General features: G+C 46.7%; 1 protein-coding gene across 1 annotated transcript in view; it reads right to left on the reverse strand.

The window, feature by feature from the left end:
- Positions 1–26,298, reverse strand: part of CTIF (cap binding complex dependent translation initiation factor) — a gene marked incomplete in the record, with an annotated part of 281,742 nt that overhangs the window by 38,416 nt on the left and 217,028 nt on the right. The window contains 1 exon segment of the mRNA XM_045164048.1: positions 4,465–4,620. Coding sequence (XP_045019983.1) covers positions 4,465–4,620 — 156 coding nt within the window.

Here is a 26,298-nt window from a genome sequence, read left to right on the forward strand (position 1 = left end):
AATTAGATCTCTTGTAAATTGTTGATGAGAATGAAAAATGGTACAGCTTCAATGGAAAACAGTAGGAAGGTTCCACACACACACACACAAAAGAACTTCTACATAATATTATCCAGCAGTCCCACCCTGGGTATTTCTTTAAAAGTACTGAAATCATGATCTGGAAGAGACGTTAGCACGTCTGTGTTCACTGCAACACTATTCACAGCATCCAGTGTGGAAACAGTCTAAATGTACACTGACAAACAGATTTTAAGATGTGATCTATACACAGAATGGGATACTCTTCAGCCTCTAAAAAGAAGGAAATTCATAAGATGGGGCAACATGTTCGAATCTGGAAGACATTATGCCAAGTGTAAGAAGTAGTTATAGAAGGACAAATACTACATGTTTCCATGTGGCTCAGTGGTGAAGAATCTGCCTGCCAATGCAGGAAAAGCAGGAGAATCAGGTTCAGTCCCGGGGTCAGAAAGATCCCCAGGAGGAGGAAATGGCAACCTGCTCCAGTATTCTTGCCTGAAAAATCCCAAGGACAGAGGAACCCGGTGGGCTACAGTTCACGGGGTCGCAGAGTTGGACAAGCCGTGCACACACACTGCAGCTGCCATTTATATGAGGGATCTAAAGTAGTCAAACTCATAGAAACAAAGACTAGAATGGGAGTTGCCAGACACTGGGGGAAGGAGGAAGTGGGGATTGCTAATCACCGGGTATAAAATTTCAGTGATGCTAGATGAATAAATTCCAGAGATCTGCTGTACAACGTTATGCCTGCAGATAACGATACTGTACTGTGCACTTAAAAATCTGATAAGAGTGTAGTTCTCAAGTGTTCTTACCATGAGAAACATTTTAAAACATTGAAAAGGGCTCATGAGGCAAATATGAGCTGTAAACAGGAGGGCAAGGAGACTCACATAGTTTCTGGTCACCAATAATACTCCTCAATCCCTTGGAAAATCATCTCGGCAGAAACGATTTGTTCTTAACACAATTGAAGAGCCTACTGAAAATTATTCTTCTCCATCCCCTCAAGAGGGATCTCTGATTGGCACATGCTATTTATGGCAAAAACAGAATCAATTCCACAAAGATCTTTTTGGCTTCCGCCACGGAGCAGGCGTTGGGTATGGACGAGAATAGAATAAGAGCTGCTCCTGTTCGACTCGTAAGGCAGTGAAGCAGGGGGTTTAGGAGCAGGGACTTGGGCAGTCAGATCTGAATTCTGATATTGACTCTGCTCCCACTAGCTGTGTGGCCATGAGCAAGCTGTGTGACCTCTCTGTTCTCTGGAAAATGGGGATGATAATCTTCAGAGTGTTGCCCCAGTTAAGAGACAGAAGAATGTATGAAGTTCTTTGGACAATGCCTTCCACTGAGCTGTTATCAATACTAAAGAATCTACTACGGTGATGTCAAAAGGATGGAGCTCTAAAGATGGAGTGCAGAGCCTCCCCCAGGAGGAGCTCCTGGTGCATCTGGTGGGAGGTGGGGACAGGAGGTGGTTCCAGAAGAAGAGACTTGAGCTGGGCCGGCAGGGAAGGTTTCAGGGCCAGAGAGAGAGACTTCAAGGACAGAGTCCAAGGTTTCAAGCTTGGGTGACTTGAGAGAAGGTTAATTCAACAAGGTCAGAGTGTGGAAGCAAATGCCCATGGGCCTTGTTCTAAGGCAGGGCAGCTCTCAGAGAGATGGGTGTCCCCCAGCCTGAAGGGGTAAAGCACAGGCTCAATCTGAGTGAGCCCCATGTCCAGTGAAGGTGGCCTCCATGACTCCAAAGACCCTGAGACTGAGGATTTTGTATCTTCTTCTTCCTTAGGTTTGTTCCAAATGAGACTCTTTGCACCAAAGATGACCCGTGGGTTTGTGTTCGGCTCAGGGGCACGGAGGAAAGGAGAGGAGGGGGAGCCATGGCGGGGGGTGCCAAAGCAGTGGATGCAGTGGGGGTCCCCATGATGCTGAGAAAGGGTAATTGGGGAGTCCTGGGACTGCTGCCTGGCCACAGAGGGAGCAAAAAGGCTGGGTCTGGGCCACGTGAGGACAGGGACTGAGCAGGAGGGTTTGGGGTGCTGCTGGTACATCCTGTTCGAGGCTCTGAGGCTTGACTTGGGATGTGTCTAGTGGGCAGCCAGAGATGCCAGCCTGGGGATGGTTCTGGCAGTTGGGAGGACCTCTGGACAGGGCAGGCTCTGTACATTTGGGGTCAGCCATCTGCATGGCCCTGGGGGAAGAGCCTAAACTTGTCCAGCACAGAGAAAGGCAGCAGCAATGATTCTGGCTTCTAGAAACATCCGAGAACTGGCTCATCCTGCTTTGGAAGGACGTGGGTCAGGCCTGGGTATGCGTGTACGTGTAATCAGGTGGAAGAAGCAGCAACTGACTCTAAGAATTCAGGGGTCTCCCTATGTGGCCTCAAGCAGATAGGCTGGAACATGGGACAGTGGTTTCCTCTTTACCAAACGATGAAAGCCATTGATAATTTATTTATTTACCCTTCAAGTTTATCACGGGCCTGGGTGATGCCACCCTGAAGAGTTTAATGCAACCAACAAGTGGGCGTCAGGGGGCTCCTCATTTCTGGTCTGTGCAGACCTCTTGGCACCTTCTGGATCTCACACCAGAAGGTTCGCACTACCGCAGGCGGTGTCAGAGGTGTCTTGGCAGCCAGGGCCGGGGCTCAGCTGCAGCCTCACTTCCTGCCTGGGGGAGAGGTGACAGCAACACCAGGAGGTGCCCAGATCATGCAGAGGGAGCGTGTTTGGGCAATCCAGGTCATCACCCCGTAACAGTGCTGCTCCCCGCCTTGAGGCAGGTTGTTGGGGTGCAGGGAAACTCAGACAAGGACAGGGGGACCAAGAGGCCATCCGGGCCAGCCTCCTGTCCCCAAGAGGGTTAACTTCAAGGCATTCCAAAGGGATGCACAAAGCATAGCCGCGGCCTGTCCTGGTACTGTGGTCTGAGCTAAGCACACCTGGAGAGTGAAATCGAGTTGGAAGAGGCCATTGACTGAATCTAAGAAACAAGTCTGAATTCAAGTACATCTGTCAAGAAGCGTCTCTGGCTCCCTGGAGTGGCAGTAGCTTACGGGGTCGCAAAGCACCCAGGAGAGGCCTGCGTGCTCTGCTTTTGTGGCTCCACCAGGCTGGAATGAACGTGCTATTTTTCTATAAACAGATACTTCAAAAACATTTACAGATACCCTCTCCCTTCTCTTCAGATTGCTCTATTATCTTTCTTTCAGAAACACAAAAGTATCTCTTGACAAGTCCCCCTTCCCTGGGGCCGTTCACAGAAATATTTCTCCAAAAACTTGTCCCCATTCACGCCCTCACCTCCTCTGACTCCCCAGTGTGTGCTCACTCCGCGGACACCGTGGTGCCCCTCCCTGTTACCAAACCCAGGCCACTTCTCTGCCCTGGTCCCACTGATTCCCCAGAGGTTGCCCCTCCCCACACCTTGGGATCAGCGGCTGAGGGTGGGTGGGGCCAGCATCTGGGAGGCGTGGACTGACCAGTCCCCACCGGATGAAGCCTGTGCTGATGGCCCCTTCCGGCTTGTTTCCCGCCTGTTGGCCTCGTCCACCTCTTCCACTCCATCTCAGCCGCTCCCACCCACCCCTGGGTGGGTCCCCAGCAGCAGGTACAGGTCGATACCGTGTCCCCAGGGCTGACCTCTTCCGGATCATCAGATAACTGTACTTGAGCAATGCAGACAGAGAGCTGCCTGGGGATGGCCAACGGGCACCCAAATCCCTGGTTTTCACCCCCAATCTATTTCTCTTCAGGAAGTGGTGCCAGCAGGCTGATAAATGAGGACCCCACATGGCTTCCTCCCTCCTCGGTATCGCACGTCAGCAAGTCCTCTTGGTTCTAACTCAAAGATACAACTGGAATGCCAATGGCCTTCATCCTGTTCCCTTCTCATTCCTGTGTTCTGAGCCACAAGCCCCTCACTGGACACATCAACAGCTTCTGTGTTTGTCCTTTCAATTCTACCCCAGAGAGCCACCAAGGAGGACCCTCCACAGTGGATTACGGTACCTGGTAGGACACAGACCCCACCGACTTCTTGCTTCTTAGAACTTTCCTGATCACCCTCATTTTCCTCTTTTTCAGAGGCCATGTAGAAGCAACTATTTTTTAAAACAAATAATTCAGCGGTAAGCCCATCCAGCCCAAAGATCTATTCACTCAGATAACAATATTTTCTGTAGCCTTGCATTCTGCGGAGGAGGTTCTACAGCATGAACAGATGACAGTCCGAGTTCACAATACTTTCCTTTGGGGAACTATTTCCTTTCACGTAAACTCAATAAACAAAAACCTGGCTAGAGTAAACAGAAGCACCGGGGGAGTTCCATTTCTCTTAACCCAGTGATTGATCACTTTACGTGGTACGGGCCTTGTTGCGTTCCTGGCGCACGGGAGAAGGAGAGGCGCGTCGCTAGGGCCGGGCAGCGCTTACCTCCCTGAGGCAGGTGTAGATGGGGCAGACCAGCACGCGGAAGGGCTCGCCCGTGCTGCTGCGCATGGTGCCGAAGACCTCGCACAGGAAGGTGATGAAGCCCAGCCAGCGCTCCACGTCCTGCTGCTGCAGCTCCTCCCGCACCGTGAAGTCTTTCTGCAGAGGCACAAGAGACCCTGTCAGCCACGCGGGGTTGGGAGGGGGCCCGGCGACCACCCCACTCCACCATGGCGCCTTCCGGCTAGGGCTGGGCCCCCGAGCAACTGGTAAACCCCGTGATTACCGCAAGGAGGTGGATGGGGGACCCGTGGCTGAAGCGTGAAGGCTGAGGACTCGCTGGTGGGCAGAAAGACCACCTTGACCTTTGGCCATGGCACCTCTTCTTCAGTGTCTCCAGATTGGGGAGCCCCGACAGCCTTCCCTTGGGCCTCTCAGGAGGCACTAGTGGTAAAGAACCTGCCTGCTAGTGCGGGAGAAGAGACTCGGGTTCCATCCCTGGGTCCAGAAGATTCCCATGGAGAAGGGCCTGGCAACCCACTCCAGTATTGTTGCCTGGAGAATCCCAGGGACAGAGGAGCCTGGGACGCTACAGTCCATAGGGTCACACAGAGTAGGGCACAACTGAAGCGACTGCACGGCCTTGCCTCACTGACCCAGATACCGAGGTGGAGGGAATGAGATAAAGGAGAGACAATAACTTTCCCAGTCATTACCTCCTCCCCATGGCTGAACTATCTCCTTTGCTAATCTCCACATCATGCCCTTGCAGCAGGCAGGGTGACCATACATCCAGCAGTGGGCATCTTGGCTGCAGCACTGGGCTAAAGACACAGTTATGGCCCCTGCCAGCCAAGGTCCTAGGGCACAGAAAAAAACTAGCAGGATTCATTCATTTATCCTCCTTAAAAATATCAGTGCATCACTGCATGCCAGGCACTGTTCTAGAGGGTAGAATAAGACATATTCATTCATAACTGTGACATAAGACAGAAGATACTAAAAGCCAGTGTGTGTGTGTGTGTGTGTGTGTGTGTGTGCGTGCGCGCACGCATGTGCGCGCGCGCGAGGTAGATCCAGGTAAAAAGATTTCGGAGGAAATCTGAGGTAGGAGTTACTCATTTCAAATGGAAATCAGCACCGTGGAAGAGTTAAGATTCTGACCTGCGAACTGGGGTTATTTCAGGTGGAGCGATGACAACAGGCAAGGCGTGGGGAGGGTAACATGGGCGTTGGGGAAACAGGGAGGTATTTGCCATTCTGTCCCCAGTGTCAGTGGGCTTCCCTGGTGGCTCAGTGGTAAAGAACCCGCCTGCCAAGGCAGGAGGCTCAGGTTCGATCCCTGGGTTGGGAAGATCCCCTGGAGAAAGAAATGGCAACCCACTCCAGTATTCTTGCCTGGGAAGTCTCATGGAGAGAGTAGACTGGTGGGCTACAGTCCATGGGGTCACAAAAGAGCTGGATATGATTTAGCAGCTAAACAACAATAAGAATCACCCCAGCATAGGTGAGGTGGAGAGGAAAATGGGGGCAGGGCGGGGAAAAAGAAAGTTGGGGCTGGAGTGGATAACTGAAGCCAGCCAAGGAGTCACGTTCCAAGTGCTGGTTGACAGGGAAGGTTCTGGGCAATCACTGAAATGCCATCATCATATCTGTGCTCTTTAGAAGGTTAGTATGGCATAGGTGTGGAGACCAGAAAGGAGGCCACTGCAAAAGTCCAGACAGAATGAAATAAACACCTGAACTCTCTGGCAGTTGAAAGATAAGAATCTGTGGTAGGTTAGGTTATGTTTAAGATATATTTCCCCTTTCCCTTTGTCTTTGTGTTAGCCATGTGACTTGCCTTGGTCAGCAGAAAGAGGCAGAAGTTGACAGGGTGTCAGTTCTGATCCCAAGCCTTAAGAGGCCTTAAGTATTTACAGTTACTCTCCTACACTTCTTCCATCATTGTGAGAAGACCATCTATGGGCTGGCCAATGGTCCCAGGAGGAGGATGAGAGAAACATGGAGGGCCCCACCCAAATTTAACCTTGATCAGGTAACTCCCGGCATACACGCCATCTTAATACTTATTACTGTGTGTCACGGAGATTTCTATGGTTGGTTGCTGAGCAGCAGTAGCTGATTGGCACAGGATTGCCGCTGAAATTTCTGTGGTTGTTTGTTAAGCGGCAGTAGCTGACTGATACAAGATTGGTACAAGAGATCGTATCAAGGTAAATAGTACTTGCTAAGTGGTGAGCTGTGGATGTGATGGAAAGGGAAGACTCAAAGACACTAAATAACAAGATTCTGGCTCTGGATGATTGTACCGCCAAAAGAAATAGAACCCAGGAGGGAACAGGTTGTAGAGTGTGACACCAGTCATTCCCACAGTCCAGCACCCTTCCCACGGCTTCTTTTGGCTGATCATTCTCCTCAGTGTTGACTCTCAGAATCTCCAGTGATGGAAGGTCTTCCTGGATGACTTGGTTAATGCCTGTCCCTTGTGTGTGATGAAAGTGCTGTCGAGAAACCTAAAAGGCATATGGGGCCTCAGGTGGCAAATCAGGGGCTGGACGACGGCACCTTAATTGTACCGTCTCATTTAACTGTCACAAGGATCCTGTGAGGCAGGTCCTGTTACTGCACCATTTTATAGATGGTGAAGCTGAGGTCAGAGAAGTTATGCAACTTACCATGGCCAGGAGGTGATGGCAAAGTCGGGATTTGAACCCAGGGTCTACCTGCTCTAAAGACCAAACTTTTTTCCTTCCTTTTAATGATGTTTTTAAGTTGGAATAGTATATCAGAGGCCAAGCTCTTATTCACTTTTGAAGTTGGAACCTTTCATGAAGCCATCAATCCAGACTGTCCCTGGAGGTCCACTTACACCCACAGATCTGATGGGTCTCATGCCCACCTCTCAAGCCTCTTGCCTTGCCACCCTCTTCCCACTGAAATGTCTACCTGTATACAAATTGGGAAAGGAGTACCTCATGGCTTTATATTGTCACCCTGCTTATTTAAGTTATATGCAGAGTACATCATGAGAAATGCTGGGCTGGATGATGTACAAACTGGAACCAAGATTGCTGGGAGAAATATCAATAATCTCAGATATGTAGATGACACTACCCTTATGGCAGAAAGTGAAGAGGAACTAAAGAGCCTCTTGATGAAAGCGAAAGAGGAGAGTGAAAAAGCTGGCCTAAAACTCAACATTCAAAAAACTAAGATCATGGCATCCAGTCCCATCACTTCATGGCAAATAGATAGGGAAACAATGGAAACAGTAAGAGACTTTATTTTCTTGGGCTCCAAAATTACTCCAGATGAGGACTGCAGCCATGAAATTAAAAGACGCTTGCTCCTTAGAAGAAAAGCTATGACAAACATAGACAGTATATTAAACAGCAGAGACATTACTTTGCCGACAAAGGTCTGTATAATCAAAGCTATGGTTTTTTTCAATAGTCATCATGTATGGATGTGAGAGTTGAACCATATAGAAAGCTGAGTGCTGAAGAATTGATGCTTTTGAACCACGGTGTTGGAAAAGACTCTTGAGACTCCCCTGGACTGCAAGGAGATCCAACCAGTTAATCCTGAAAGAAATCAGTCCTGAATATTCATTGGAAGGACTGATGCTGAAGCTGAAGGTCCAATACCATGCCCACCTGATGCGAAGAACTGACTCATTTGAAAAGACCCTGATGCTGGGAAAGATTGAAGGCAGGAGAAGGGGACGATAGAAGATGAGATGGTTGGATGGCATCACCGACTCTATAGACATGAGTTTTAGTAAGCTCGGGGAGTTGGTGATGGACAGGGAGGCCTGGCGTGCTGCAGTCCATGGGGTTGCAAAGAGTCAGACTTGACTGAGTGACTGAACTGGACTGATACAACCCTGGTCTGCCAGAAATCCCAAAAGTAGTTGGGATCTCTTCACTAGTACAGAATCTGGAATAGGCGGCTCCCATAGGGGCTTCCTTGTAGTGTTCTGGTTACTTGTGAATGAATGAATGACTTTGCCTGCTGCCCCAGACCCTGCAATGGTATCAGATTCTACAACCTGTTTCCTCTTGTGTTCAATTTTTTTGGCCACCCCAGGGTGCTGTACTGCTGGCCTCAAAGTCATGAGACTTTTGGTGATTCTATCTTCTTAACTGCTGTTTATCCCACTAGATCTTTATGTGGTCAGAGCAGGGGTGGGCATTTCCATTCCCATTTTAGAATGGGGGAAACTGAGGTATAAAGGGCTGAAAGGACTTGACCAAGGTCACCAGTACATAACTTGAATGAGAACCTAAGCCCGTCCATTGCTCTCTGCTCTAAGCTAATGTTCTCAGCCCTGCTTGCTCACCAGAGGAACTCTGAAGCTACTGATGTTTGAAGCCCACTCCAGGGAGGCTTGTGTCAACGGGCAGAGTGGGGCCAGGACACTGGTACATTTTGAAATGTACCAAGTGATTTCAATGTACAGCCATCATTGAGAACCACAATGCTAGGCCTTTATAATGTGCCAATGTGGGAGTTAAAATAGTGCCCATCTATCAGTGCCTAAGATACGCTTTCTCCATCTCCCATAAAAATGCCCGTGAAGGCAGATGTAAGTCCCATAACACTAAGAAGGAAGATCATACATAGCTCACTGCAGGGTCCTTACCATTAACTAAAATGCTGTCACCAAGAGATCGTATTTTCCCTGAGCAGTCTGGCCCCCTACCCATAAGACCCAGGCAGGAGTGAGATGGGGAGGGAGCTTAAACTGCAGCCCTCCCTCTGTCTGCCCCTGGCCGGGAGGCAAAGAGCCTGTAACTACCAACAAGACCCTGCGCCTGTGCACCACGGCAGCTCCCATCAGCACGGCTCGAGCTCTGGTCATTGGAGATTGAGGGGCAGAAGGAGATGAGGAGGTTCCCTGAGTCCTCAGAGGCATGCTGTTCTCAGGCAAAGCCCTCTGGGGAAGGAAAAACCTCAGGACAGAGCAAACCCGGGACTGGAGCTTTTACACAACGATTATATCCGATCAAAGAACAATAGCCTGACTCAGTTTCCTCCTGATAACAGTGGCATGGAGAGAGGATTCTGTCTGGGGCTAGCAGAGCTCATTAGAAGACCGAACACCTGCTAAATATGGGAAATTGAATGTGGGATGTGCACGTGAAGCCACCAGTTTCAGGTCTGAGGGGAGACTCCACTATTACTTGAGCACAAGCCAAGAAACTCTAAGGATGATCCGCATGGTGAACACCAGAACCAAACCCAGCCGTTCTCATTCAAGGGTAAGGGAGGAGAAAAGAAATACGGCATCTATGGAAAAAATCCTGCACTGCAGAATAGGGGAGCCTTATTTTGAAAATCTAAGGGAAATGCAAAACTCTAAAAATGTCAACTACAATAAACCAAAGATAAATGAAATAAAAAGCCCAAGTACAAACATGTGGGATTGTATGTCTGTTAAGAACAACAACATGGATTCTGTGACATGTGATTAAATTAAAAAAAAGAAAAAAAGCTTAGACTGAGATGAAGCATGGAACTGGAACTGGGGGTAGGAGAGAACCAAAGGAAGTAGAAAATCTACAGCAAAATGAAATGTGAATTGGAGGCAGGAAAGGATAGGATGGATGCTGCAGAAAAAGTGGTACATGAGACAGACTTGGAAAATAAATAGATAAAAATAAGCAAGGAGGAAAAGGACAGAGAAGAGAGAGTGGACATGCGTTATAGAGCTTTTCAGAAAGAACATCAGAATACACAGAATGAAGACAGAAAAACTTTAAGTTGAAAACAAACAAGAAAACTCCAAAAGGGCTGTCTCTTTAGGCAAAAAGGGCTCACAGTATTCCAGAGCCCCACTATTTATACTTAACAGGAGAATTTCTTTTTTAATTTCAAGGAAAAAGAAAAATTCTAAAAAGAGCTTTGAAGAAAAAAAAAAGAAAAACCCTAGGTTTCTTACAAAGGAACAAAAATATGGTTGGCAGTATACTTCTATAATTGATGTTAAAATTCAGAGACACTGAGGCAAGCTCTTCACATGTTTGAGGTGAAAAGAACACACCGAGCTACGAGTGAAAGCAAGACAAAGACATTTTACATAAGCAAATGTTTTTAAAAAATCCCACCCACATACTTATCTTTAGAAAAAAAAAATTAATGGTGCAGCTGCTATAGAAAATAGTATAGTGATTCCTCAAAAAATTAAAAATAGAATTATCAGTATGAGCCAACAATTCCACTTCTGGGCATATATTACAAAAGAATTGAAAGTAGAATCTTGAAGAGATATTTGCACACTCGTGTTCATAGCAGTGTTATTCATAATAGCCAATAGGTGGAAGCAATTCAAGTGTCCACTGACAGACAGATGGATGAAGGAAATGTAGTATATACATACAATAGAATACTTTTCCATCTTGGGATATTCTGACACATGCTACAACATGGATAAACCTTGAGGTTATTATGCTAAAGTGAAATAAGCTAGTTGCAAAAAGACAAATGCTGTATGATTCCACTCATCTGGATATCTAGAGTAGTCAGATTTATAGAAACAGAAAATAGAATGTTGGCTGCCAGAGGCTAGGAAAACAGGGCAATGAGGAGCTGTTTAATGGTTTACAATTTTGGTTTTGCAAGATTAAAAAATGTTGGGGATTGATTGCATAACAATATGACTACACTTAACATGACTGAACTGTACACTTAGAAAATGGTTGACATGATAAACTTTATTTATTTATTTTAAAACTATGATTAAAGATAAAAATTGAAAACTCTCTTGAATGTATGAGAACGTGCTAAGTTGCTTCAGTGGTGTCTGACTCTTTGCAATGCTATGGACTATAGCCCCCCAGGCTCCTCTGTCCATGGGATTCTCTAGGCAAGAATACTGGAGCGGATTGCCATTTCCTTCTCCGGGGGATCTTCCCGACCCAGGGATCAAACCCATGGTTCTTAGGTCTCCTGCATGGTCCAGCCAAAAAAAGATGTATTCCTCAACTCAGAGAAAATCGTGGTAGAGAAGGACCAGGAATGAAAGCTTGAAACCAGGTAGAAAGTTAAGTCATAGTAAATAATTCTAATTTTGGTTATAAGATTGAGTCCAAATCCAGCAATAATCCTCAAGAGAGGGCTTCCCTGGTGGTCCAGTGGTTAAGAATCCACCTTGCAGTGCAGGGGACTCTGGTTCAATCCCTGGTCTGGGAAGATCCCACATGCCACGGGGCAACTAAGCCTGTGAGTCGCAGCTACTAAGCCTGAGCTCTAGAGCCTGTGACCAACAAGAGAAGACACTGCTAGGAGAAGCCCGCACACGGCAACTGGAGAGGAGCCCCCACGTGCCGCAACTAGAGAAAGCCCGCACACAGCAACAATGACCCAGTGCAGCTAAAAATAAAACTAAATAAAATTATATATAAAAAAGTCCTCGAGAGAGAAGATATTTAATAATTAAATGTGATCTGAATAAAAAGTTCATAGTAGAAGTAGTAACCTAATAATCCAAGTTTAAATCACTCAAGACTGATGAATACAGGTGGAAAAAGTACAGAAGATTGTAAAGCACACAAGATTTAATAATTTAGACCATTAAGATCCACACGTTATTACTAATTTCATAAGTCTGATAAATGAGAAATAGACATAAAAGTGTCCTTTTAAAAATACTAAAACATTGGTAGCCACTAGCAGATATAAAGTAAAATTAAAACATGAGTACAATCAGGCTTTCCCGATGGCTCAAGCAGCAAAGAATCCACCCGCAATGCAGGAGATGCAGGAGACGTGAGTTTGATCCCTGGATCAGGATGATCCCCTGGAGGAGGAAATGGCAACCCACGCCAGTATTCTTGCCTGGGAAATGGGAAATCCCATGGACAGGGGAGCCTGGTGGGCTACAGTCCATAGGGCTGCAAAGAGTTGGACATGACTGAGTGACTGAGCATCCATGCATAAGTAAAATCAAAGTAGTTTTCAAGATAACATTCATTAAGTAAAATAAAAATTATTTTTATAGATAAGAATAACAATCCATAATAGATAACATTATATACTGTGTAGTGCAGACTCAAAATACATAAAACAAAAGCTGCTAAGACATAAAAAGATGCGATGGGGTAGGAGGGAGGTTCAAGGCGAAGAGGACATACATATGCTTATGGCTGATTCATGCTGACATACGGCAGAAGTCAATATAATATCATAGAGCAATTATCCTCCAATTGAAAGTAAATACATTTAACTAAAAAAAAATCATCTTAGAAAATGAAAAGCATCTGAGAAAACTGTTTGATACTGATGGCTTTTTCTTGAGAAGTAGCTCCTTGAGGGAAATGTCAGGAAAGTCATCAGCTAAACCATTTATAAGAAAGAGGGAGAAAGAATAAAAAACAAAAAACATAAAAAGACAGAAAGATAGTAATGGAAATGAAATCACAAAAATTCTTATAATGATTAAATGAATAGAAAATGTGTCAGAGGACTTAAATAGCGTAATGAATAAGACAAAATTGAAACAAGCCTCATTATAAGCTGCGATTCTACTATGAATGTCAGAATACAGATATCGCACAAATTATATCCTGGGACTAAGAATAAAGAACAATTTAAAAAATAGCCAGTTACTTGTTTAAAAGACAGAATAAAGTGTCATCAAATATACAATAATAGATTACTTAGGAAATAAAGAGCTATAAAAACTTAGGAGATGTAGTCAAAGCTATAATAAAAGGTAAAGTTATAGCCTTGACTGTTAATATTTTGGTTATTAAAAAAGGAAGCAAATATTCCTCTAAACGGACGACTGAGTGCTTTAAAAGTGCCTCTAACAAATGAAGCATGCTGTCTGTGCAAAATAAACACTAGTTTTTAAAGACTTACATAAAGTCTAAAAATAGAATTCAAATGCTTCATATTTAAAAAATACTGATTACTTGTTGAAATTATGAATATACTAGGTATAGTACAATATGATATTAAATTTAAAGGTATATATGTGGGTCATGTTATACTTCTATTGGACAGTATTAATTTGTATATTCAATTCAAAAACCTTGGAAAACCACCATTAACTATGGAAATACATGAAAGTACAAAATATGGTTAAGGCTGGAAATTAATTAGAAAATAAAGGAAGTTATATATAAAACCAAGTAAGCAGAAATAAAAATAAAATTAGAAATATGATGTCCAACATCCCTAATTATCAGAGAAATGCAAATTAAAACTACAATGAGGTATCATCTCACATTGGTCAGAATGGTTATCATCAAAAAGTCTACAAATAAATGGTGGAGAGAGTGTGAAGAAAAAGGAACCCTCCTACACTTTTGCAGGGAATGTAAATTGATAAAGCCACTATGGAGAACAGTACAGAGATTCCCTCAAACACTACAATTAGGGGACTTCCCTTGTGGTCCAGTGGTTAAGAATCTGCTTTGCAATGTGCGGGCTCAGGTTCAATCCCTGGTCAGGGAAATAAGATCCCACATGCAGCCGAGTAACTAAGCCCTTGTGCTGCAACTACTGAGTCCACTTTCCACAACTACTGAGTCCACATTCCACAACTACTGAGCACATGGGCTGCAACTTCTGAAGCTCTTGCACCCCGGAATCCGCTTGCTGCACCTATTGAGCCCTCTGGCCACAGCAAAAGGGACTGTGCGCCACAATCAAAGATCCTGCACAATGCAACGAGGGTCCCACGTGGCTCAACTAAGACCCAATGCAGCCAAATAAATAAATACTTTTTAAGAAACCCTAAACATGGAACTACCGTATGATCCAGCAATCCCACTCCTGGGCATATATCTGGGGAAAACTGTAATTGAAAGGATACATGCACCCCAGTGTTCACTGTAGCACTATTTACAACAGCCAGGGCATGGAAGCAATCCAAACGTCCATCCACAGATGAATGGATAAAGATGTGGTATATTTATACAATGGAATACTACTCAGCAGTAAGAAAATAAAATAATGTCACTTGCAGCAACATGGATGGATCTAGAGATTACCATACTAAGTGAAGTAAGCCAGACAGACAAATACTGTGTCATTTATATATGGACTCTTAAAAAAAAAGATACAAATGAATCTATATACAAGACAGAAGTAGACCCATAGATACAAGAAACTTATCATTACCAAAGGGGAAAGAACAGGAGGGATAAATTAGGAGTTTGGGATTAACGTAAACAAACTACTATACATAAAACAGGCTTCCCTGATAGCTCAGCTGGTAAAGAATTCGCCTGCAATGCGGGAGACCTGGGTTCGATCCCTGGGTTGGGAAGATCCCCTGGAGAAGGGAAAGGCTACTCACTCTGATGTTCTGGCCTGGAGAAGTCCATGGACGGTATAGTCCATGGGGTCTCAAAGAGTCAGACCAGGACTGAGTGACTTTCACTTTCTTTCATACATAAAACAGGTAACCAACAAAGATAAACTGTAGCACAGGGAACTATACGCAATATTTTGTAATAATCTATATGGGAAAAGAATCTGAAAAAAATACATGTAACTGAATCACTTTGCTGTACACCTGAAACTAACAAAACACTGTAAATCGACTATACTTCAATAAAAACTGCAATGATAAAAAAAAGACATATGAGCAATATACGTTAATAGATATGGAGTAGATTAAAAAGCACATAAAAACTATTTGCCACTCTATGCTGATAATTTTGAAAAAAATGAGGAAATAGGTGCTTTTTAAGAAAATAAATATCACCAAACTTTACCAAAAAAAATAAAAAGCCAGAAAACACTGAAAATCAAAAAGTTCTGAATTACCTGTTAGAGGAAGGTAAGTGGATTCATACTTTCAAAAAATTAGATACCTGTTTTGCTTTGTGAACTGATCCAAAGCTAGTGGAGGTGATGGAATTCCAGTTGAGCTATTCCAAATCCTGAAAGATGATGCTGTGAAAGTGCTGCACTCAATATGCCAGCAAATTTGGAGAACTCAGCAGTGGCCACAGGACTGGAAAAGGTCAGTTTTCATTCCAATTCGAAAGAAAGGCAATGCCAAAGAATGCTCAAACTACCGCACAATTGCACTCATCTCACACCCTAGTCAAGTAATGCTCAAAATTCTCCAAGCCAGGCTTCAGCAATATGTGAACCGTGAACTTCCTGATGTTCAAGTTGGTTTTAGAAAAGGCAGAGGAACCAGAGATCAAATTGCCAACATCCGCTGGATCATCAAAAAAGCAAGAGAGTTCCAGAAAAACATCTATTTCTGCTTTATTTACTATGCCAAAGCCTTTGATTGTGTGGATCACAATAAACTGTGGAAAATTCTGAAAGAGATGGGAATACCAGACCACCTGATCTGCCTCTTGAGAAATTTGTATGCAGGTCAGGAAGCAACAGTTAGAACTGGACATGGAACAACAGACTGGTTCCAAATAAGAAAAGGAGTACGTCAAGGCTGTATATTGTCACCCTGTTTATTTAACTTCTATGCAGAGTACATCATGAGAAATGCTGGACTGGAAGAAACACAAGCTGGAATCAAGATTGCCGGGAGAAATATCAATCACCTCAGATATGCAGATGACACCACCCTTATGGCAGAAAGTGAAGAGGAACTCAAAAGCCTCTTGATGAAAGTGAAAGTGGAGAGTGAAAAATTTGGCTTAAAGCTCAACATTCAGAAAACGAAGATCATGGCATCCGGTCCCATCACTTCATGGGAAATAGATGGGGAAACAGTGGAAACAGTGTCAGACTTTATTTTTCTGGGCTCCAAAATCACTGCAGATGGTGACTGCAGCCATGAAATTAGAAGACGCTTACTCCTTGGAAGGAAAGTTATGACCAACCTAGATAGTATATTCAAAAGCAGAGACATTACTTTGCCAACAAAGGTTCGTCTAGTCAAGGCTATGGTTTTTCCTGTGGTCATGTATGGATGTGAGAGTTGGACTGTGAAGAAGGCTGAGCGCCGAAGAATTGATGCTTTTGAACTGTGGTGTTGGAGAAGACTCTTGAGAGTCCCTTGGACTGCAAGGAGATCCAACCAGTCCATTCTGAAGGAGATCAGCCCTGGGATTTCTTTGGAGGGAATGATGCTAAAGCTGAAACTCCAGTACTTTGGCCACCTCATGCGAAGAGTTGACTCATTGGAAAAGACTCTGATGCTGGGAGGGATTGGGGGCAAGAGGAGAAGGGGACGACAGAGGATGAGATGGCTGGATGGCATCAGTGACTCGATGGACGTGAGTCTGAGTGAACTCCGGGAGTTGGTGATGGACAGGGAGGCCTGGCGTGTTGCAATTCATGGGGTCGCAAAGAGTCGGACATGACTGAGTGACTGATCTGATCTGATCTGATCTGAACTGATCCAGAATACAGAAAGAGATAAGCTTTTCCAGTTCCCCAGTACCAAAATCTCATAATGGTAGTAAATTACAAATAAGGAAGTCTTTGGGCTAATCTTTCTAATATGAGTAGACATAAAAGTCCTAAATGAAATATAACAAACAGATCCATTATAACCAAGTAGATTTTATCACAGAAAGGCAAGGGTGATTTAGTATCAGTACATCTATAAATGCAATATCAATAGCCCTGATTAAAAAACCAGCAGTAATACCCAAGACCTTTGGAAGGAAGGAGGTAAAATGATTTGATATGATTTTTATACGTGAAAAACCCAAGAGAAACTCTCAATAAAGATTCGAATTAACAACAGAGTTTAGGAACTCATTCATAGTATTTAGATATAAACCTAATATACAAAAATCAACTTTTTTTTTAACACTAGTGAGACATTTTAATGCATAAAAGCTCATTTAGGTAAGCAACAGAAATTCTTAAGTGGCATTATTAAGAAATGTGCAAGATTTCTACAAAGAAAATTGCAAAACTGTACTGAGAGATTGAAAAGAAAGTCTTAAACAAGTGAAGAAAAACATAATATTCCTTGGGACATCCCTGGAGTTCCAGTGGTTAAGACTCCCCACTTCCACGGCAAGGGGTGTGGGTTCCATCCCTGGACAGCAAGCTAAGATCCCATATACCATGTAGCACAGTCAAAAAAAAAAAAAAAAAAAAACCAGCTAAAAACAGAACACAACAGAATTGGAAAGAGTTCTTTTACTTCCACCTATCCGATAGCTTTAATAATTAAAAGGGTGTGGATCTGACACGAGATCAGATAGCCTAGAAACAAATTTGGCATCCATAAGAGTTTATCACATGGCCCCCTGAGAGCCGCAAGTCGGTAGGTAGCTCAGGAAGCATTATTCACTCAAGCAGAGATTCTGGGACAGCTGTCTACGTCAGGGTGGTGGTGGGGTAGGGGGATTATTTAGAGTCTCCTTTAATACTGGGCCCTAAAAAAAGACAAAGCATAAAGACCTGAAGAAAACTATTTATCGAATTTCTGGATGGAGAAGGGCATTCTACCTTAAGACAAAAGGAATGAATCAAAAGTCAAAATATTACAAACACACTTAGAAGGGAATAGATACACCAGGAAAAACAGCTATAATAAATGCGACAAAAGGCAATGGTCTGATGACCTTCTGCAACCCTATGGACCACAGCCCACTAGGCTCCTCTGTCCATGGGATTTTCCAGACAAGAATACTGGAGTGGGTTGCCACGCCCTCTTCAATATATAAATAGCTTGTTCAAACTGGTATGAAAAGTACTAAATCCCTCACGGACAAATGAGCAAAGGGCATTAAAAGATAATTCATATGTGAAAACATAAATTGCTGATAAATATATAAAAACAAATCTCAGTGGCTATTAAGTAAAAATATAAATTTTCCCCTTACTGTGTTAGCAAAGCTTAAATCCAGTCATTGTCAATGCTGGTAAAGATGAACTGAGACAGGCACTCTCATAATATGGGTCATGTAAATGAGTATCAGTTTCCTGAAAAAATTCTTAAAATAAGTCATCAAAGTGGTCTTATTGTTTAATCCAGTAATTACACTTCTGGATAATTATCATGAGGAAATAATTTAAAATAACAGGAAAAATAAGCTTAATACGAACGAAAATTCAACAACGTAAGTATCCAACAATAGGGGAATGATTAAGTAAGTGATGATTCATGTGCCCATTAAAATTACATGTATGAGAAGTTCATAACTTCTTGGGGAAATGGCTGCATAATGCTAAGTGAGAAAAGCAAAAGCAAACTTGCATATATTGTATAATCTCATCCCTGAATGAAAAGAAATTTTTTTTAAGAAAAATGATGAGAAATATCCAAAGTGTTAATAGTAGCATTTCTCAATAGTGGAATTATAGATGATGTTTAGCTTTTTGCTTTTTATTTTGTGAATTTTCCTACTTTTCTGTGAAAATTTTGTTTTAAGAAAAACACTTACTTATAAAAAGAAATGGGCAGATAGTGATTCTTTTCCTTGATTTTTTTGATTAAGACATCGAAACTCCTGGAGCGACCTGCCAGCTAGTGGCGATTCTCACTACAAGGGCTGTGACCTTGCCCACCTGAGGCCACCAAAAGCCAGCCTATGTGTCTCTTCGGGTGCATATGTTGTAGGTTGCCAGCTTCTCTTGCGGAACAAGGAGTTCTTTTTTGCCAGCCGAGACCAGCCATCCCCTAGGTCGCCAGCTCTGCCTTCAACCTCAGCATTTTGCATCCAGAACCAGCAAGGGGCCTCAGCTTGGTGGCAGCCATTTCAAAGCCTGGTTATTTGGCTTGAGGTTCTCATCTGACTGGCAGGCTCCCTCCCAACAACCCCTAGTGCCTTTCCCCAAACTTTAAGGCTACCATTTAAGCCTCGTTTCCTGCCTAAAACTATTTATTGACGTACTGCTATTTCCTGCACCGGCCACATCAATAAGCCCTGAAAGCCATTCAGTGTCTCAGGTTTCTCAAGGCATTCTGGGAAATTCTTCCCCGCTTTGGATAACCACATGAACTCTGGCATGATAGAGTCCTGCGGTCAAGCCGAAAACAGCTGCATACAGGCAAAGGGGGAACCCTGCCCCTCCACCCCGCCCCAGCGGCCAGCAGCCGCCAACAGGGAGACGGTGCCCTGAGAGAAGGGAGGCATCGGGGCACAAGGATCTCAGTGTATTCTGAAGCTTCCTAAAGTAGATGGCTGCCTCACCAATCCCCGTAAGCGCACCATCATTTCCTACTCCTAAAACAAATGACCAAAGGAAATGTGCCCCTCCACAATCTACATCCCCGGTGACTCTGGTTTGTTTCTGTGCTGGGGTAACTGCTGCTGCCATGTCCCCAGTGCGGAGGAGAAAGTGCTCTTTTATTCACTGCTGGCAGGAAGTTTCTTTTTCCTTGAGAAGTCACGATGAAACGGGGGAGGGGTGGATACTGGGGAGCTGGTGGCAGCCCACCAGCAATGAGCTGATCCCAGCTCTTCCCCTAGGCCACTGTTTGGAGGGTTTTGAGCATTTGCCAGAATTCTTTATATCGGAAAGAGGAAAGTTGTTTTCAAATAAAAGGTGCTGTATTTTTTATTCGGCTCAACTTTTCCCTTCTTTCAAGTTTCTGCTCTCATGCTGGCTTCTGGGCAGGGTGCAGGGGTGTGTGTGTGTAGGGGGTGCTCCCCTAACTGCCTAAGATAGCAGCCCCCAGGGCTTATCACCGGCCCTGGTCTATTTCCCTCCTAGCCTATATTCGTTGATATTCTGACCCCTCGCTAGAAAGATAGTTTCACTGGGTCTGAAATCTTGTCTTATCCATCACCACATCCCCTGGAATGGTACGTGGTTCAGAGCAGGTATCTGGTGAAAACCTGGGTAAAGATTCCATGTAAGTGATCAGACAGCTCTTCTTTAAAAGGCCAATCTGTTCAGAGAGAACAAGCTGCTGCCATTCTCTTTCTTAATTTAAGACTTGAGAGGACAGAGCCCATATGTTGGCCGGATCCACCTTTTCTTTCATTTGTGGTTACTTCACTCCCCAGATGTGTTCTTCCCACCTGCACTGTGCCAGCCCTGGTCCACTCTGTCTCACAGTATTTGTTTCACTTCTGTGGGTAACATTTTTTGGTCATAGGGTGAGGTTTCTTTGCTTATTTGGGGCTTTTTTTTCTCCCTTTTCAAGGTTGCGTCAATAAGCCCACGTCATTCTGCAGAGTCGCCCTTTGTGACAGGGTCATCCGTGGTTTCTGGTTCCTCCCCAGCCCTGGGCCTCCCCGTCAGTCACCTGGCCCCCCAGAGCTGCTGGCTGCAGCCCTCAAACCCCTCCTGCCTCCCCTCCACCTCCGTCCTCTGTCCCCTCTCTCAGCCCAGGGCCTGCTTGCCAGCCTCCGGTGGGTAGACACAGGCCCTGGTAGTTCTGGGAAGTTCCTGAGCCACCCGGTCATTATCATCTGGGGGGACCCCAGGGCAAGAGTTTCCACTTCACAGAAGGCGGTATGGTCCTTTCTTGGCACCTGGTCACCGGGGCAGAGGCAGGGGCATTCCCAGGCCCAGGGGTGGCCTGGAGGGGGAACTGGAAACACCAGAGCAGATCAATCCCCCCTAGTCCTAGAAAGAACCGGGAATGTGCCATTTCCCATCCTTTTTGGAGAACTTTGGGCTCCATGAGATACCTCTGTTAAAAGACCTTATGAAAAAGGATTCAGGGATGTGAAGACACTGCAAGCTGCTTCCTGTGACTCCGGGCCAAAAAGAACTGATCCGTAGGACAACAGGCCCCTCCTCTGTAAGGGAGAGTGGCCCAGCTGGGGTACGCGATGGGGCTGAGCTGGGGAAGAGGGTGGGCTGAGGCTGGGTGGGCCCCTTCCAGCAGAGCGCGGCGTCAGGAGAGGAGAAGGGAGGAGAACGGCCTGGCTGGCCAGTCCCTGCGTCTCAGAGAGTCCCCTTGGGGCCACAGGGTGGGAGGATCGCCCAGGTCTTGGCACCACTCTGACTGGGTCAGACAGACCTCTTTGGCTTCGAGGAGTGACATGTGCACAGTAAAGCCTTCAACAAGTGGCAGAGAGACCTCCTGGTCATTGTGTCCTGAGTCATTCTGTCCACCAAAGCCGGCCCCGGACCTGGCCGCCCCCTCCCTCCGGCAGGCTCGGTGTGCGGCCCCAGCCAAGGGGTGGAGAGCCAGGCTGCGCTCACGGCTGGCCACCCCTGCCCAATCGTCGTCACAGCTGCAGTCTCGGCTCAGTCCTGGCCCTGAGGCCCGACCCTGGGGTTCAGCGGCACCCCTGACTCTGGAACAGTGGGAACCTGACCTGCAGGTCACTCTGGCTTGGGCAATGGTCTGTGGCAGGCCTGCATCTTGTCTGGACAGAGAAGCACCTCAGAGGTCAGTGTGAGCATAGGGTTACTGCCTCCACCCTCGGACTGGTTGCATACCTTGGGTTCTGATGTCCACTGGACCCTGCCTTTTGGGGGGCAGGGTCCACTGCAAGCTGGAGCTTTCCCTGAGTAGCTTTGACCTCCCCACCAAATGATACCAAAGCTCTGGTCACCTCACTGCTTCCCTCTGCTCTGCCCCCAGACACTGTCAGATGGCGTTCTTGGCTGCAAGCAACGGAAACCCTCTCCAGCCAGCTTAAGCACACAGGGCCTGAGCTGGTTTATGTGGCAGGGGTGGAAGGGGGTCGCCAGGAACGTAGCTGGTCCACAGGGCTCAGACAGTGCCAGAGCTGGTCCTCTTGGCTCTTCCTTTTGCCTGGCCTGGCTTTGTGCATGTTGACCACTTTGTCTCCTGCCAGGATCTCCCTTTGCAACGGCAAAGATGGCTGTCAGGAGCTCCCAGTCTCTATCATAATGGCCTGTGAGTCAAAGGAGGACAGACCTCTTCCAATTTGTGCATCCAACCCACAAATCTCAGGGAAGGATTCTGATTGGCCATGCTCATCAGATGACCATCAGTTCCCTTCAGTTCAGTTTAGTCGCTCAGTTGTGTCCATCTCTTTGCGACCCCATGGACTGCAGCACGCCAGACCTCCCTGTCTATCACCAGCTCCCAGAGTTTACTCAAACCCATGTCCATTGAGTCAATGATGCCATCCAACCATCTCATCCTCTGTAGTCTCCTTCCCTCCCACCTTCAATCTTTCCCAGCATCAGGGTCTTTTCCAATGAGTCAGCTCTTCACATCAGGTAGCCAAAGTATTGGAATTTCAGCTTCAGCATCAGTCCTTCCAATGAATATTCAGGACTGATTTCCTTTAGGATGGACTGGTTGGATGACCATCCCTCAGGTTCCCCAGACCACAGACCAAGACAACAGCTGCCCACTGCAAACACAGACCCCTGGCTTGGAACCATCAGCATGGCTTTAGCAAGTGGCTGAAACTCTCCTGAATGTTATGTCAAATTGCCCACATACATGTGGTGACTGCTCCCCTCTGAGTCCCACCCAAAAGAATAGAGAGAGAGTGATGTTATTGGGATAACCTTGAATCTGCTCTAATACACAGACATGAACATCATTATTGATAAACAGAGCACAGGAGACATTCTCTGTGACCAATGGACACCAAGGCTGAGAGTGTGTTATCCCTGGCACTTGGCTCCAGGAAGACACTGAGGCTGGGAACTGCCATCTGCCACTTCCAGTCTAATCGAGAATATTCTGGAGACATTTTCCAAGCTTCCCAGGGTATAAGCAAAATCTGGGTTGGCAAAATCAGGTCAGGTAGGCTCAGCTGTGCTGATCCGCAGGAGGCGGGGCGGGGTGGCAGCACTGGGGTGCAGCGGAGAGAAGCTGAGAAAGCTGGGCTGATGCAGTGGGAATTCTGTCTCGCACTTACGCAGGCATGAAGCCTCAATCTCAGGCAAGGGGGAGCCGGCACCTGCTGCGGCTGTGGCCTTGAAAAGCCCTCGGAAGAGACCGAAGGAAAACTCTTGAGCAGGAAGAGAGGGCTGACTGCCTGACAGGACTACTGGTGGGTGAGCAGGAATTCCTGCAGGCAGAGTGTCACGGGATTCCCTCAGCCTCAGGAGGACACCTCCAGGTACCCCTTCCCAGGTACGGGTGAAGAGTGAAAGTGTCAGTCGCAAAGTCGTGTCTGACCCTGTGGACTGTAGCCCGCCAAGTCTATGGAATTCTCCAGGCAGGAAGACTGGAGTGGGTTTCCAGGCCCTCCTCCAGGGGATCTTCCCGACCCAGAGACTGAACCCAGGTCTCCCGCACTGCAGGCAGATTCTTGACCTTTTGAGCCAACAAGGAAGACCCCCCAAGTACGGGTGAATCAGAGCATTTGTGTCCACAGACAGAGAGCAGCCCTCAGTAACCCGGCACTCAGCAGAGTGCGTGCTGGTGTCCTGACCTATCCGTGGCCAGCCTGATTTCGGTGTGATGGCACCACCATACCTTTACTTAACTGTTTTCTTTCCCCAAGCGCTTTCCCCAAACATTGCCAGCCCTGCTCCACACAGCATCTCACACTGGAGGAAGAAGTCCTGGGATCTGATCATCCTTCCGAGGCTGGCAGGCCTGGACCCCAGGTCTCTAATTCTACGTCTTCTGTTCTTTCTCCCCCAGAGTCATCCTACGTGAAAAGGCCCACTTGTATACAGGATGGCTGCCTGCCTCTGCCCTGCCTTTCCCTGCAGGTCCCCTAGATGACAGGGCTCAGCTGTCGGCTCCACAGGACTGGGACTCCTCCCCACCTGCCCAGAGAGTGGCCATGGGCTTGGAGGCAGGTATCCACCAGGGTCTGGCCCTGTGGTCTCGTCCGTTAGGCAGAACTCTGTGGGGACAGACGTGGGCGTGCTCACCGTGGTCTCAGTTCGAGGGGGCAAACTCATGGCAACATCAAAGGGCAATGAGTCTGGTTTGGATGGGGCATCGTGAGACTATCCTGCCAATCCGTGAAAAATCTGCCGCAGGGTCCACAGTTGTAAAATGGAAAGAAACTATTTGAGCTGCTCAGGGTCAGTGGGGTGCTGGGGTGATGAGACAGGTGTGAAAACCCTGGGGAAGAGCCAAGATCCCCCTAAATAGAAAAGGGGCAATGCCCCCGCCTGCAGTTTGAGAGACAGGGCACACAGAATGCCTCGTCTGGGGCTTCCTATGGGAGGAAGGTGGGAGCTGAGGTCAGAGCCCAGCTTGGCCAGCTTTCTGGAGATTCCTGGAGTCTGCTCCCAGAGTTTCTGCCTGGACCAGATTCTCCCAGGAGGGTCAGGCTGCCTCCTCCAGGCAGAAATGCAATCCAGGATCCCACTGTTCGGTTCCAGGCCCACAGGCCACACTCTGGAAGCAAGTGGAAACCAAAGGCTTGTGAAATCCTACTTTCATTGAGCAGCCACATTACTTCTGAAACCGTCTGGAAGGCTAGCGATAAAAATAGATGATTACACAGGCGTTATTAAACTATTTATAGAATTTGAGAAAAACCCCTTGAAATGCTCACGAAAAGATTTGGCCTATAATGGGGATTCCAGAATGACTCAGCCAGAAGCCCAAATCCACCGGCGACTTTGAACTTTGCCACAGATGAAGACTTCAAAAGTCACATTAATGTTTATGGAGCATTATCCCTCAGGGAAGCTGTAATAGGGGCACACACGTCTTTTATCAAGCTGTATCCCCAAATGTTTACCGGATGACGTCAAGCAACAGCCATGGGTGGGGCGTGCAGGGGCAGGTGGGGCGGAGGAGAAGGCCACGAGGTCCCATGGGCTCAGGGAAGACCAAAACTTGCACCTGGGAAATGGGAATCCCGGCTCCTGCCCCATCTCTGGAGACGGTATGGGGATATGGATGTGGAAGCGATGGCCATGCCTGTCAATTTCTGCAAAGATGTGGATGGGAGCTGTTTACGTCATGCTCCGACCTAATGGGCCCCACTATTGCAACATGACTTTCCCTCTGGTCCTACCCATCTGGATGTCTGCTCTGCCCAGTGCTGTAGGGGTCAGGGTGGCCCTGAAGGAAACACTCAGGCCCTCTCAATGAGCCCCGAGCTCCAGGCCGCAGACCAGATGGACCCTCATGTTGTTCCAAGGGGCCTGGGGCCAACTGTGGGGGTGGGTGACGGGCGGTGGGGCGGGCAGGTTCCATGCGCCTCAGTTTCAGGCAGAACCCCCTCTGCTGTGTCTGTTTCACATGGTGGAGGATATGCCTGAAATCGAGTTTGGAAAAAATAACTTTGCTGCTAAAAATGTTCAAAAACCACTGGTGTATCAAGAGTATGCACAATGGGCTCAAAAGCCAGACAGGCCTGGGTGATCAGACTTCCACCCAATCTTTGGACCTGGGCAAGCCCCAAGACCTCCCACAGTCTCCCACTCCCCACGTGGGAAAGGGTAACAGAGCTAGACACAGGAGAATGAACAGTACTGGCCAGAGAGAGACTCAGTGGATGCTGGGCTTCTCCTTGTCTCCTTGGCCTTCCCCAGCCCGGGCCCAAGGACCTCCATGGCAGGTGTGGCCTGTCTGACTTCCTACCCCATGGTTACTCTTGTAGAGGGAAGCTTCCTGGGGGTAAAGGTAGATGCTAAGATGGGAAGCTCATCCTGTCCTCATTCATGTTTCCACTCATATTAAGGTGGATGGAAGCAAGGATTCCTCATTAATGTGGATCCAACGTGACCAAGACAGAAGAGGGAGCTTTGAGATCATCAAGGGTTATGTTATCCTTACTACGAAAGGATCTAGTGGCCATCTGGGGGCTATGTGACTTTCAGCAAGTTATTCACCCCACTGGGCCTAGTGCAACCCCTTGCACGCGTCTGCTCCCACTGGGGCAACTTGTCAGGATCCAGCAAGATGCAGAGTTCCTTGAATAACACCGGGCAACAACGCAGTGAGCGGCTCCATCTACCATAAGGCCTCTGAGGGGGCACCCTTGCAACTGCCATCAGAAACCTCCGAGGGGCTGCGTGGGACGCACACCGGCACGCCAAGCAGCTACTTCACTCCGCTCAGAATGG

This window comes from Bubalus bubalis, chromosome 22, assembly GCF_019923935.1.
Source record: "Bubalus bubalis isolate 160015118507 breed Murrah chromosome 22, NDDB_SH_1, whole genome shotgun sequence".
NCBI lineage: Eukaryota > Metazoa > Chordata > Mammalia > Artiodactyla > Bovidae > Bubalus > Bubalus bubalis.